The 16656-nt window shown below is 29.8% G+C and overlaps 1 protein-coding gene across 2 annotated transcripts in view; it reads left to right on the top strand.

Moving 5' to 3' along the window:
• The window catches only part of LOC145266452 (uncharacterized), a 582076-nt gene that overhangs the window by 60718 nt on the left and 504702 nt on the right, over window positions 1–16656 (top strand). For both annotated transcript variants that reach the window (XM_080122128.1, XM_080122127.1), the window contains exon 7: window positions 4840–4967. In XM_080122128.1, the coding sequence (XP_079978254.1) occupies window positions 4840–4967 (128 nt within the window). The remainder of the gene's footprint in view (window positions 1–4839; window positions 4968–16656) is intronic.

The following is a 16656-nucleotide window of genomic DNA, read 5'->3' on the forward strand; positions in this document are numbered from 1 at the left end:
TCAAATATTAAAGACAAACTTAGATTGGATAATTTCAGATGAAGATAAAATGTATTTCAAATATTAAAGACAAACTTAGATTGGATAATTTCAGATGAAGATAAAATGTGTTTCAAATATTAAAGACAAACTTAGATTGGATAATTTCAGATGAAGATGAAATGTGTTTCAAATATTAAAGACAAACTTAGATTGGATAATTTCAGATGAAGATAAAATGTGTTTCAAATATTAAAGACAAACTTAGATTAGATAATTTCAGATGAAAATAAAATGTGTTTCAAATATTAAAGACAAATTAGATTGGATAATTTCAGATGAAGATAAAATGTGTTTCAAATATTAAAGACAAACTTAGATTGGATAATTTCAGATGAAGATAAAATGTGTTTCAAATATTAAAGACAAACTTAGATTGGATAATTTCAGATGAAGATAAAATGTGTTTCAAATATTAAAGACAAACTTAGATTGGATAATTTCAGATGAAGATAAAATGTGTTTCAAATATTAAAGACAAACTTAGATTGGATAATTTCAGATGAAAATAAAATATGTTTCAAATATTAAAGACAAACTTAGATTGGATAATTTCAGATGAAGATAAAATGTGTTTCAAATATTAAAGACAAACTTAGATTGGATAATTTCAGATGAAGATAAAATGTGTTTCAAATATTAAAGACAAACTTAGATTGGATAATTTCAGATGAAGATGAAATGTGTTTTAAATATGAAAGACAAACTTAGATTGGATAATTTCAGATGAAGATAAAATGTGTTTCAAATATTAAAGACAAACTTAGATTGGATAATTTCAGATGAAAATAAAATGTGTTTCAAATATTAAAGACAAACTTAGATTGGATAATTTCAGATGAAGATAAAATGTGTTTCAAATATTAAAGACAAACTTAGATTGTATAATTTCAGATGAAGATAACATGTGTTTCAAATATTAAAGACAAACTTATATTGGATAATTTCAGATGAAGATGAAATGTGTTTCCAATATTAAAGACAAACTTACATTGGATAATTTCAGATGAAGATAAAATGTGTTTCAAATATTAAAGACAAACTTAGATTGGATAATTTCAGATGAAAATAAAATGTGTTTCAAATATTAAAGACAAACTTAGATTGGATAATTTCAGATGAAGATAAAATGTGTTTCAAATATTAAAGACAAACTTAGATTGGATAATTTCAGATGAAGATAAAATGTGTTTCAAATATTAAAGACAAACTTAGATTGGATAATTTCAGATGAAGATGAAATGTGTTTCAAATATTAAAGACAAACTTAGATTGGATAATTTCAGATGAAGATAAAATGTGTTTCAAATATTAAAGACAAACTTAGATTAGATAATTTCAGATGAAAATAAAATGTGTTTCAAATATTAAAGACAAATTAGATTGGATAATTTCAGATGAAGATAAAATGTGTTTCAAATATTAAAGACAAACTTAGATTGGATAATTTCAGATGAAGATAAAATGTGTTTCAAATATTAAAGACAAACTTAGATTGGATAATTTCAGATGAAGATAAAATGTGTTTCAAATATTAAAGACAAACTTAGATTGGATAATTTCAGATGAAGATAAAATGTGTTTCAAATATTAAAGACAAACTTAGATTGGATAATTTCAGATGAAGATAACATGTGTTTCAAATATTAAAGACAAACTTAGATTGGATAATTTATGATGAAGATAAAATGTGTTTCAAATATTAAAGACAAACTTAGATTGGATAATTTCAGATAAAAATAAAATGTGTTTCAAATATTAAAGACAAACTTAGATTGGATAATTTCAGATGAAGATAACATGTGTTTCAAATATTCAAGACAAACTTAGATTGGATAATTTCAGATGAAGATAAAATGTGTTTCAAATATTAAAGACAAACTTAGATTGGATAATTTCAGATGAAGATGAAATGTGTTTTAAATATGAAAGACAAACTTAGATTGGATAATTTCAGATGAAGATAAAATGTGTTTCAAATATTAAAGACAAACTTAGATTGGATAATTTCAGATGAAGATAAAATGTGTTTCAAATATTAAAGACACACTTAGATTGGATAATTTCAGATGAAGATAAAATGTGTTTCAAATATTAAAGACAAACTTAGATTGGATAATTTCAGATGAAGATAACATGTGTTTCAAATATTCAAGACAAACTTAGATTGGATAATTTGAGATGAAGATAAAATGTGTTTCAAGTATTAAAGACAAACATAGATTCGATAATTTCAGATGAAGATGCAATGTGTTTCAAATATTAAAGACAAACTTAGATTGGATAATTTCAGATGAAGATAAAATGTGTTTCAAAAATTAAAGACAAACTTAGATTGGATAATTTCAGATGAAGTTAAAATGTGTTTCAAATATTAAAGACAAACTTAGATTGGATAATTTCAGATGAAGAAACATGTGTTTTAAATATTAAAGACAAACTTAGATTGGATAATTTCAGATGAAGATAAAATGTGTTTCAAATATTAAAGACAAACTTAGATTGGATAATTTCAGATGAAGATAAAATGTGTTTGAAATATTAAAGACAAACTTTGATTGGATAATTTCAGATGAAGATTAAATGTGTTTCAAATATAAAAGACAAACTTAGATTGGATAATTTCAGATAAAGATAAAATGTGTTTCAAATATTAAAGACAAACTTAGATTGTATAATTTCAGATGAAGATAAAATGTGTTTCAAATATTAAAGACAAACTTAGATTGGATAATTTCAGATGAAGATAAAATGTGTTTCAAATATTAAAGACAAACTTAGATTGGATAATTTCAAGTGAAAATAAAATGTTTTCAAATATTAAAGACAAACTTAGATTGTATAATTTCAGATGAAGATCAAATGTTTTTCAAATATTAAAGACAAACTTAGATTTGATAATTTCAGATGAAGATAAAATGTGTTTCAAATATTAAAGACAAACTTAGATTGGATAATTTCAGATGTAGATAAAATTTGTTTCAAATATTAAAGACAAACTTCGATTGGATAATTTCAGATGAAGATAAAATGTGTTTCAAATATTAAAGACAAACTTAGATTGTATAATTTCAGATGAAGATAAAATGTGTTTCAAATATTAAAGACAACATTAGATTGGATAATTTCAGATTAACATAAAATGTGTTTCAAATATTAAAGACAAACTTAGATTGGATAATTTCAGATGAAGATAAAATGTGTTTCAAATATTAAAGACAAACTTAGATTGGATAATTTCAGATGAAGATAAAATGTGTTTCAAATATTAAAGACAAACTTTGATTGGATAATTTCAGATGAAGATAAAATGTATTTCAAATATTAAAGACAAACTTAGATTGGATAATTTCAGATGAAGATAAAATGTATTTCAAATATTAAAAAAAAACTTAGATTGGATAATTTCAGATGAAGATAAAATGTGTTTCAAATATTAAAGACAAAATTAGATTGGATAATTTCAGATGAAGATAAAATGTGTTTCAAATATTAAAGACAAACTTAGAATGGATAATTTCAGATGAAGATAAAATGTGTTTCAAATATTAAAGACAAACTTAGAATGGATAATTTCAGATGAAGATAAAATGTGTTTCAAATATTAAAGACAAACTTAGATTGGATAATTTCAGATGAAGATAAAATGTGGGTTAAATATTTTTCTCTCCCTGCTTATCAGTGCGAAAATGAAGTAACTGAATCAGTCAAAGAAGACATTGAAGCATATGCCCTCATGCAAAAATCATTTAGCAAGCCCCACTCTTCGCAATGGTTTAATTTAACCCCTTCAGCTTCTTCTATTAAGAAGTAGAAATCATTCCACCTATTCAACCATAGTGAAGAATAGGTATACCGAGATGACCAGAAAACACATTGAGTCACAAAATATGGAATTAGCAAAATCATTCTTTCCACCATTCACCAATAAGAGCCATTTTTCAGATACATCTGAAAAAAGTCGAAGTTTGTATTGGCCAAAACGTTGTGAAAATAATACCCGATGAGAGCAGTAGTCTAAACGATCCAAATCTTAATTTAAAAAATCACAAATATTATGGGCTGTGATTGTTTTACAAATACTTCAATGGAATATTATGCAACGAATGTGATGATCTGATGTCTCCTCGACGTAAATATACCTAAACAACTAGGCAGTCAGTTAAATATCATCCTTTCACTGTTGGCAATTCCCTGATGTCATAAGGCTTTCAACTCAAGTACAACTTTTTTTGAACTGATAGCCTTTCGAATTCTCAATCTGCTCTGTTTTCCTGACTGTACCAATATGCAGAAATTTAAATGTATGTAAAAAAATCTTGCTACATAACTCCCCACTTAATCCCCCCTCCCCCTAATCTGGTCCCTAGTTATCAGTAATCTCTTACATCTGAGTTATAAAGTGTCTTTTTTGTGTGAATCTAAAGAAGAAAAAAAGAAGAAATAAAAAAAAATGTGATACAACTTGGTCCAAAGGAAATGGAATGATTTTGTGTTATATATTAAAAGAATAAACTTGACAACTCATTATGATGTGGGATTATAGTTATAATGGTGGAGTATAATTTTCATGGTAGAAAATCTGCCACCAGTATGCACGCTCTACACGGTATAACCCACTCTTTAGTGGTAGGGTTAATATTGTCCTTCAATAAGTAATTGTTTCATTCAGCTTCTCATTCTCAAGGTGTGATTAACTCATAATTATGTTAAGCAAACGAACACAAACACATTTTTGCATTCTTTCCTTGTACTTTTTTGTGTTTTATTTGTAATGGTTTTCAATTTTATTTACTGCAGATCAAAATTGCAACTACTATTACAATACTGCCATTGGTGAATTTACAGCAGATGTTGGTACAGTTAATTTTAAAGTTAACTGCATAATAACCATAGAGGCTTCAATAGGGTCCAGAATTATATTAGAGGTAAGTGGCATTTTTTTCTTATTCTGAAAAGCTAATGTGAATTCTCTGAAAAAAAAAACAAAAAAAAAAAAACCAATGTCCCCCTATCCCCCTAAATCTGGTCCCTAGTTATCAGTAACTTCTTACATCTTAGTCTTTTTTGTGTGAATCTAAAGAAGAAAAAAGAAGAAATAAATTTTAAAAAATGCTTGGCCTAATATATAACCTCACAAACAATTGAATTTTGATATAATAATTTCCTGACCCGATGGGGAAGATATGGATTCTGCTTGCTTTTTTGGACTGAGACTGAAATTCTAGTCTAAACACTTCTCAGACAGGCATCAAAATCATTTCCATATGTCAAGTCAAAAAAAAAAAAAGAAAAAAAAAGAGAGAACCCAATCGATAAACTTTACTATGGATTATTTTCTTTATTTATAATTTGTCTGTGTTGATGTGGAATCCATTGCTTTATTTCTTTACCTATTTCTTTATCTATAATTTGTCTCTGTTGATGTGGAATCCATTGCTTTATTTCTTTACCTATTTCTTTATCTATAATTTGTCTCTGTTGATGTGGAATCCATTGCTTTATTTCTTTACCTATTTCTTTATCTATAATTTGTCTCTGTTGATGTGGAATCCATTGCTTTATTTCTTTACCTATTTCTTTATCTATAATTTGTCTCTGTTGACGTGGAATCCATTGCTTTATTTCTTTACCTATTTCTTTATCTATAATTTGTCTCTGTTGACGTGGAATCCATTGCTTTATTTCTTTACCTATTTCTTTATCTATAATTTGTCTCTGTTGATGTGGAATCCATTGCTTTATTTCTTTACCTATTTCTTTATCTATAATTTGTCTCTGTTGATGTGGAATCCATTGCTTTATTTCTTTACCTATTTCTTTATCTATAATTTGTCTCTGTTGATGTGGAATCCATTGCTTTATTTCTTTACCTATTTCTTTATCTATAATTTGTCTCTGTTGATGTGGAATCCATTGCTTTATTTCTTTACCTATTTCTTTATCTATAATTTGTCTCTGTTGATTTGGAATCCATTGCTTTATTTCTTTACCTATTTCTTTATCTATAATTTGTCTCTGTTGATGTGGAATCCATTGCTTTATTTCTTTACCTATTTCTTTATCTATAATTTGTCTCTGTTGATGTGGAATCCATTGCTTTATTTCTTTACCTATTTTTTATCTATAATTTGTCTCTGTTGATGTGGAATCCATTGCTTTATTTCTTTACCTATTTCTTTATCTATAATTTGTCTCTGTTGATGTGGAATCCATTGCTTTATTTCTTTACCTATTTCTTTATCTATAATTTGTCTCTGTTGATGTGGAATCCATTGCTTTATTTCTTTACCTATTTCTTTATCTATAATTTGTTTCTGTTGATGTGGAATCCATTGCTTTATTTCTTTACCTATTTCTTTATCTATAATTTGTCTCTGTTGATGTGGAATCCATTGCGTTATTTCTTTACCTATTTCTTTATCTATAATTTGTCTCTGTTGATCTGGAATCCATTGCTTTATTTCTTTACCTATTTCTTTATCTATAATTTGTCTCTGTTGATGTGGAATCCATTGCTTTATTTCTTTACCTATTTCTTTATCTATAATTTGTCTCTGTTGATGTGGAATCCATTGCTTTATTTCTTTACCTATTTCTTTATCTATAATTTGTCTCTGTTGATGTGGAATCCATTGCTTTATTTCTTTACCTATTTCTTCATCTATAATTTGTCTCTGTTGATGTGGAATCCATTGCTTTATTTCTTTACATATTTCTTTATCTATAATTTGTCTCTGTTGATGTGGAATCCATTGCTTTATTTCTTTACCTATTTCTTTATCTATAATTTGTCTCTGTTGATGTGGAATCCATTGCTTTATTTCTTTACCTATTTCTTTATCTATAATTTGTCTCTGTTGATGTGGAATCCATTGCTTTATTTCTTTACCTATTTCTTCATCTATAATTTGTCTCTGTTGATGTGGAATCCATTGCTTTATTTCTTTACCTATTTCTTTATCTATAATTTGTCTCTGTTGATGTGGAATCCATTGCTTTATTTCTTTACCTATTTCTTTATCTATAATTTGTCTCTGTTGATGTGGAATCCATTGCTTTATTTCTTTACCTATTTCTTTATCTATAATTTGTCTCTGTTGACGTGGAATCCATTGCTTTATTTCTTTACCTATTTCTTTATCTATAATTTGTCTCTGTTGATGTGGAATCCATTGCTTTATTTCTTTACCTATTTCTTTATCTATAATTTGTCTCTGTTGATGTGGAATCCATTGCTTTATTTCTTTACCTATTTCTTTATCTATAATTTGTCTCTGTTGATGTGGAATCCATTGCTTTATTTCTTTACCTATTTCTTTATCTATAATTTGTCTCTGTTGATGTGGAATCCATTGCTTTATTTCTTTACCTATTTCTTTATCTATAATTTGTCTCTGTTGATGTGGAATCCATTGCTTTATTTCTTTACCTATTTCTTTATCTATAATTTGTCTCTGTTGATGTGGAATCCATTGCTTTATTTCTTTACCTATTTCTTTATTTTTAATTTGTCTCTGTTGATGTGGAATCCATTGCTTTATTTCTTTACCTATTTCTTTATCTATAATTTGTCTCTGTTGATGTGGAATCCATTGCTTTATTTCTTTACCTATTTCTTTATCTATAATTTGTCTCTGTTGATGTGGAATCCATTGCTTTATTTCTTTACCTATTTCTTTATCTATAATTTGTCTCTGTTGATGTGGAATCCATTGCTTTATTTCTTTACCTATTTCCTTATGTATAATTTGTCTCTGTTGATGTGGAATCCATTGCTTTATTTCTTTACCTTTTTCTTTATCTATAATTTGTCTCTGTTGATGTGGAATCCATTGCTTTATTTCTTTACCTATTTCTTTATCTATAATTTGTCTCTGTTGATGTGGAATCCATTGCTTTATTTCTTTACCTATTTCTTTATCTATAATTTGTCTCTGTTGATGTGGAATCCATTGCTTTATTTCTTTACCTATTTCTTTATTTTTAATTTGTCTCTGTTGATGTGGAATCCATTGCTTTATTTCTTTACCTATTTCTTTATCTATAATTTGTCTCTGTTGATGTGGAATCCATTGCTTTATTGCTTTACCTATTTCTTTATCTATAATTTGTCTCTGTTGATGTGGAATCCATTGCTTTATTTCTTTACCTATTTCTTTATCTATAATTTGTCTCTGTTGATGTGGAATCCATTGCTTTATTTCTTTACCTATTTCTTTATCTATAATTTGTCTCTGTTGATGTGGAATCCATTGCTTTATTTCTTTACCTATTTCTTTATCTATAATTTGTCTCTGTTGATGTGGAATCCATTGCTTTATTTCTTTACCTATTTCTTTATCTATAATTTGTCTCTGTTGATGTGGAATCCATTGCTTTATTTCTTTTCCTATTTCTTTATCTATAATTTGTCTCTGTTGATGTAGAATCCATTGCTTTATTTCTTTACCTATTTCTTTATCTATAATTTGTCTCTGTTGATGTGGAATCCATTGCTTTATTTCTTTACCTATTTCTTTATCTATAATTTGTCTCTGTTGACGTGGAATCCATTGCTTTATTTCTTTACCTATTTCTTTATCTATAATTTGTCTCTGTTGATGTGGAATCCATTGCTTTATTTCTTTACCTATTTCTTTATTTATAATTTGTCTCTGTTGATGTGGAATCCATTGCTTTATTTACTTACCTATTTCTTTATCTATAATTTGTCTCTGTTGATGTGGAATCCATTGCTTTATTTCTTTACCTATTTCTTTATCTATAATTTGTCTCTGTTGATGTGGAATCCATTGCTTTATTTCTTTACCTATTTCTTTATCTATAATTTGTCTCTATTGATGTGGAATCCATTGCTTTATTTCTTTACCTATTTATTTATCTATAATTTGTCTCTGTTGATGTGGAATCCATTGCTTTATTTCTTTACCTATTTCTTTATCTATAATTTGTCTCAGTAGGAGGTATGTGAACCCTATCGTTCTATTTAATTCAATATATTAGTAAAAGATTAGAACAGGACTAAAACATGTGAAGCGAATTAAGAAAGAAAGGAGAGGGTTATGTACAAGGATAATCATCCAAAGATCAAGGGCCATAATTCATCCTGCACTGTCTTGAACGGTTTGAACGTCTGCAAGCTGACCACAGATTCTAACAGCTTATTCCGCAGTTCAGCAATTTAGATTTAGATTAAAAAAAAAACACCTCCTAAAAATTCAGCTAAAGACATATCAGTTACCATTCATTAGTTGTGTGTCCTCCTTAACATTTAAATTTTAACAGGGAATTCTCTGATCAAAGCTCAGTTTATTTACTTCGTTGAAAGTAAAACAAGCATCCAGAAGAAATCCAACTGGTGTAAATGTTACTTGAGGTTAATCATTGTATTAATTTTCACAGAATTTACTTTATGGCCCACTGGAGATTATAGGACTTCTTGTCGTTCAATCAATATACATAAAAAGAGCTCTAGACGGAGTTTCATTTTTTGTAGAGAGGAATCAATAATGTGTAATCTCCTCTGCATTTTTCTCCTAGCAATGTTACAAGTTGCTCAAAATGAAGTGTAAGATATTAAACATTTAATTGTAAGTTTCTGTTGAGGTTTCGACAATTCAGCTACAAACATCTCAGGTATCCTTTCTTAGTGATATTTTCTCCTTAACTTTTAAATGTTCACAGTTTTAAGTTCAAATCTTTTTATGCCACATGATTGTTATGGGATAAACTCATTCATGCATAATGAAATATGCTAATCGTTATATAAACAACGAGGTTAATACTCTCGTGGGCGAAAATAAACTGACTAACTAAGCGTCTGAAAATACTAAAATCTTTTTTGTATTCAACTTTTTTGAATAATATATATTCTTTCTACCTGTTGTTTGCATTTTTTTTAATGTGTCTTTCTTAGTGCCATAACAACTGACAACGAGACTGAAAATTCATTGGAAAAAAAAAAACGAAAATTTAAAACACCTACGTGTTCCACAAATTTATTCGAACTAACAACCTGGTATTGAGAAGGACTCACCTCAACAACATCGACCTTGCGACGAAGTAGCATTCCAAAAATACTAGCAATAAGTCAGAGAGTAGGTACCATAGAACCGGATGACCAAACATGTTTAAAGGATCAGTAAGCAACTCTGAAAGTTGCACTGAACTCTACAAAATTCCAAAAGATTGTTTTTCTGAACCACCAACTCTCAGTTCGGTGCAACAAGTAAAAAATGTTACATGGAAAACTGTAAACTGTTTTTTCATATATATATATATATATATATATATATATATATATATATATATATATATATATACCTATACCAAAACTGAACAACAATCCGTTGGTTCTGCAGAGTTGACAAAATAAGATTCACAAAAGAACCACTTTCACTCAAACCTGGAATCCGTCCAGTACAGAGAAAAAAGAAATATGCAAATTGCGTTTTTTTTGTTTTTTTGCTAGCGGGACAAAACGTAATCTCATAGACGTGATCGAACATACTTGTAATTTTGTGAAGAAGAGGAAGAAGAGAAGATTTTTTGCTCACTCGGAGTCATTTTGTGTGTAAGGTTGCTTCGTGTGTCAGTGAGAAAAAGAACAACGGATTTTTTTTTTCGTACGGTTAACTCACATGTCAGTAGGAGAAAAAAATGACGGATTTTTCAAGCTATTCAAACCATTATTATGGCGAAACTATGACTAAGCAACGACATGGTGAAACCATTTACTAGCGAGCGAGATGTAGTAACATGGCTGAAGATGTTAAGTTTGGTCGCGAAACTCCAAAAGATAGATGATGTGCCAAGCCTGTTGCCATTGTCTCTGTAGGGGATGCATTCGTGTTCTACTAAGAAATGGGCAAGATTGACCAAATGGACGTCGAGCGGATAGAGACTTGATTAAAGAAGGCATTCATGGATGGTGCATCCACCACTTACAGGAAGTTAACCATGGTGAAATGGGTTGGCGAGCAGGTGGAAGTTTACGCGAACAATATCAGATGGTTGATTTTACTGGCTGGTTTTTAGGGAGTCGAACTACTTGCCAAACTGGTGTTTGTCATAGGATTCCCTGATGCCATTTCCATCGAACTCCAGCAGACACCAAAAATTGAGACCCTAACCAAGGGTGTTTACATCAACATGTGGTTGCAGTCGTGAGTCCATCAAATGGTAAATCTGCTGTTCCTAGTGGAGATAACCTTGCCACAAGAGTAAACTGCATCAAATGTGACCGCAAGGACTACATAGCAAGAAATTGCCAAAGTCATGGAACCCATTGCTACTGATGCTGCAAGGTTGGATACTGGGCCCAGGACTGTTCGGAAAACGAGCAAGGGGACGAGGCATAAACGCCAGCCTACTCCCCCACTAAGATTTAACTGCAGCGGCCCCGGAGATTATCATCTACGTTAATGGAATGCGGTATTTGCCATTAATTGACACAGGATGCCCACATACAATAATAGATGTGAATTGATGTCGATCCTGGAAGACAACAAAAGTGGATGTCCTCACTATTGGAGGCTCATCCTGCACATGCTGCGGATGAGAAATCACTATTTTAACAAAGAACTGCATAATGGAAGTCACTATTTCGACATAGGATTGCATAATGGAAGTGACCATTTCGACAAAGGATTGCATAATGGAATGACAGAATATCGTGTGACTGTGGGGCTTCGACCAGAGTATGATCAAGAACTCCGAGCATGGATTGACAAGGATTGGCTTGCACCATACCGGGAATTCAAACTCGAACCTCCTAAGGAATTAATTCCATTGATAACTGCGATGCAGCAGAATAAGACAAAGGTGCTATAAGTAATAGTAATAATTGTGAACTCAACAATCATATAGATGCTTTCACAGCAAACGAAGATGTTTGCACTGCTAAAATGGACGAGTGGCGTATCTTCAAGTATGAGTCCACGAGACATTGTGAGCATACTAGATGGTAGAGGTCAATGGAAATAGATACTGTCTGATACGTTTAGGGGTTGGCTTGAACGTGGAACCCCTCATAATAAAGGCTATCATTACCAGAGTGCTATCACAGGAGGAAGCTGTGGACCACATGACGCCGGTTTACATCAGTGATATCTTTGTTGATGAAGACATTATGCATGACTCTTAAGTTAGGAAACATTTATTTCAATGCAACGGAACGGGACGGCACAATTGTGCTGGAACTGACAATCTTAAGAGACAACATTGTTCTACACTGGAAACAAGGAAACACAATCCCAGATGAATTAAATTTTCTTTGTGTGGAAAGCTCATAGGGAACCTCACAGTATGTATGTGCTGCATGTGGCATTGCGGAGTAATAAAGAGAAGAGCTGTTCAATCACACACGGCTGGAACAAGAAGGTAACAGATTCCCTACTCCGGCATATAATGTGCGAGACTGTGGATGCAGTAAAGTGGAACTATCAAGCTTGTGGGAACTGAACACATGGGTCGATGCCCACATGCTAGCAACCGAAGTGGCATTAGAAAGAGACGGAACTGTGCTGGAGGATGCTTGTTGACTGTGAGCTGAGAACAATGCACAACATATTATCTGGCTGAATTGGATGCCATGTTAAGAGGAATTAACATGTCGCTCCAGTGACAGACCAAGGTGTTGCACACTAAGACTGACTCTATGTCTGTACACAACTGGGTATCAGAAACGGGAGAATGTGAGTTCATAACAAGGCTGCCAGTGAGATGCTCATTAGAAGACGACTGAATTCCCTCAAAGAATTAGTGAAAGAATATGAGCGCTCAGTAGATGTGACATAGGTTGCATCAGTTCACAACATGACCAATAAATTGATACCACAACGATGGTTCAATGCCATGAAGAAAGATACAGAACTCGAGCCACTGATTGGTGCAGTGCATGTTGCTGAGCTGGACTCTTAATGGGCATATGACACCAATGATTTCGACGATCATTTTTATAACCGCAAGGTATTATAACCAACCAATGAAAAGCTTCCAAAGTTACTATAAAAATTGTCGACTTTTGGATTCTATCAGTTCGCCGTTGTCTATGTCACGAACCTGCATTTGATTCTTCACTGCCATTTTTGTTACTGGAAATTACTTAACACTCAAGATCGAAACTGCACTGAATCTTCACCGCCATCTTTGTTACTAACATTCAGGATTGTAACTGCACTGATTCTTCACCGCCATATTTGTTCAACATAATGTCTCAACACTTGACATGGACGCAACCCAGATCATATCCATTTACAGAAACAGTGAACATCCAGGAATGTGATGCGCCGCTTATTTTGCCCAGAGAGTTTTCCCCATGACAATAAAAGCAGCAGTCAGATTGGCGATACGAACATGTGTGGAATACGAATCGATAGATCCAGCACCAAGTTCACTGGGAGAAAGAAAAACTGGAGGTCAGCAGTGATTGACAACGGTTTGGAATGGACATTACACACTACAGTGCTTGCTATTTCCCAACTAGCATGGATTGCAGACCATTGCACTTTTCAGTGTGGAGGCAATTAGCATGGGAGGACTAAGCAAATATAATTTGCCAGCTGGAAGTAGTCTTTTTTTAACATAGCATACCTCGCAAACTACTAACAGATAGTGACACAGATTTCCATAACAAAGAATTCAAGACGTTTGCAGATGAATGGGCATGAACTTGAGATTTTGCTGTGCATATGTCCTAACCAGGAACGATATAGCAGAGCGATGCCATTACACCGTGAAACAGATCACGGCTAAAATACATTGCTCCATACCAGAGACGATCTACTGGTACAATGTGACTCCACAAGAGGAGTCATGTTTGACCGTACAAGTCAATGCCGTATACTTGTACGAGGTCTGGGTGAGAGGAATCGATGTTATGCCACCGGTAGATGCCCCAAGCATAGTCCCTACCAAATTAGAGACTATGTGTGGGTGAACGCACCAGAGAGTCGTCGTACCACGAGATTTGGCCAGGGTCAGGTAACCGAGATAATCAGTCTACAGTTCATCTTGGTGGATGGGATGCCTCGACATGTGAAGAACCTGCACCCCCGATACCATGTGCTCTCGTCAGAAGAAGATTCCGACAGTACAACATCTTCAGGGAGTAGGTCGGAAAGTCTGATATTTGATAACAAAACAGACTCAGAAGATGGTCATGAGGCAGGAGTAGAAGACACATGCGCCTCTGATGAAGAAACCCCACAATTGCAAAGAAGCACCCAACAAAAACGACCACTGGCAGGATGCAGCCTATGTGATCATCAGAACACAGGGGGTGTAGCAAAAGTTCTGGAGAGTTGACAAAATAAGATTGGTAAAAAAACAAACACTTTCATTCAAACCTGGAATCCGTCCAGTACAAAGAAAAGAGAGATATGTAAATTGTGATACTGTTGCGATTAAAAGTGACTGCATATAAGGACGCTATTTAGTGAGAGGGACAGAACGTAATCTCATTGACGCGATCGAACATAATTGTGATTTTGTGAAGAAGAAGAGAAGATGTTTTGCTCACTTTTTTTTTTTTTGGTGCACGAAACTATATCCAGCAGTTTAAAACTTTAATTTCAACACTTCAACACTATTTCTTTTTGGAACAACAGTCATGGAAACAAGCGTCCAAGGGTGGTGTGTGCGTAATGTTAAAGTCAATAAAAAACTGTAATAAATAAAAAAAACTGTAATCAATACAAAAACTGTAACAAATAAAAAGATTATAATAAATAAAAAACTGTAATAAATAAAAAAAAAACTGTAGTAAATACAAAAACTGTAATAAATAAAAAAACTGTAATGAATAAAAAAAACTGTAATAAATACAAAAAATGTATTAAATAAAAAACTGTAATAAAAAAACTGCAATAAATACAAAACCTGTAATAAATAAAACAACTGTAATAAATAAAAAAAACTGTAATAAATACAAAAAATGTAAGAAATAAAAAAACTGTAATGAATAAAAAAAAACTGTAATAAATACAAAAAATGTATTAAATAAAAAAACTGTAATAAAAAAACTGCAATGAATACAAAACCTGTAATAAATAAAACAACTGTAATAAATAAAAAAACTGTAATAAATACAAAAACTGTAATAAATAAAAAGAGTGTAACAAATAAAAAAACTGTAATGAATAAAAAGATTATAATAAATAAAAAAACTGTAATAAATAAAAAAAATGTAATAAATACAAAAGAATGTAATAAATAAAAAGACTGTAATAAACAAAAAAAAACTGTAATAAATAAAAAAACTGTAATCAATAAAAAAAACTTTAATCAATAAAAACTGTAACAAATAAAAAGATTATAATAAATAAAAAAACTGTAATAAATAAAAAAACTGTAATAAATAAAAAAAATGTAATAAATAAAAAGACTGTAATCAATACAAAAACTGTACTAAATATAAAAACTGTAATAAATAATAAAAACTGCAATAAATAAAAAAAACTGTAATAAATAAAAAACTGTAATAAATAAAAAAACTGTAATAAATAAAAAAGCTGTAATAAATACAAAAAATGTAATAAATAAAAAAGACTGTAATAAATAAAAAAACTGTAATAAATAAGAAAACTGTAACAAATAAAAAACTGTAATAAATAAAAAGATTATAATAAATAATAAAACTGTAATAAATCAAAAGATTATAATAAATTAAAAAAACTGTAATAAATAACAAGATTATAATAAATAAAAAACTGTAATAAATAAAAAACTGTAATAAATAAAAGGACTGTAATAAATAAGGAAACTCTAATGAATACAAAAACTTTAATAAATAAAAAACTGTAATAAATAAAAAACTGTATTAAATTAAAAAACTGTAATAAATAAAAATAAAACTGTAATTATTAAAAAAACTGTAATAAATAAAAAACTGTAATAAATAAAAAATGTAATAAATAAAAAAAAACTGTAATAAATAAAAAAAACTGTAACAAATAAAAAAGTGTAATAAATAACAAAAATTATAATAAATAAAACGACTGTAATGAATAAAAAAAACTGTAAAAAATAAAAAAACTGTAATAAATAAAAAAAAACTGTAATAAAAAACAATTGTAATAAATAAGCAAAACTGTAATAAATAAAAAAAACTGTAATAAAAAACAATTGTAATAAATAAGCAAAACTGTAATAAATACAAAAACATGTAATAAATAAAAAAAACTGTAATGAATAAAAAAACTGTAATAAATTCAAAAAGTGTAATAAATAAAAAGACTGTAACAAATAAAAAACTGTAACAAATAAAAAGATTACAATAGATAAAAAAACTCTAATAAAAAAATTGTAATACATATAAAAAATATAATAAATATAAAAGACTGTAATAAATAAAAAGACTGTAATAAGTAAAAAAAACTGTAATAAAAAAAAGATTATAATAAATAAAACAACTGTAATAAATACAAAAAACTGTAATAAATACAAAAAATGTAATAAATAAAAAACTGTAATAAATAAAAGACTGTCACAAATAAAAAACTGTAATAAATAAAAAGATTATAATAAATAAAAAAAACTGTAACAAATAAAAAGACTGTAACAAATAAAAAAAACTGTACTAAATAAAAAAGATTACATTAAATAAAAAAAATG

The sequence above is a fragment of the Euprymna scolopes genome, chromosome 41, assembly GCF_053919585.1.
Source record: "Euprymna scolopes isolate OS-2025 chromosome 41, ASM5391958v1, whole genome shotgun sequence".
Classification (NCBI taxonomy): domain Eukaryota; kingdom Metazoa; phylum Mollusca; class Cephalopoda; order Sepiida; family Sepiolidae; genus Euprymna; species Euprymna scolopes.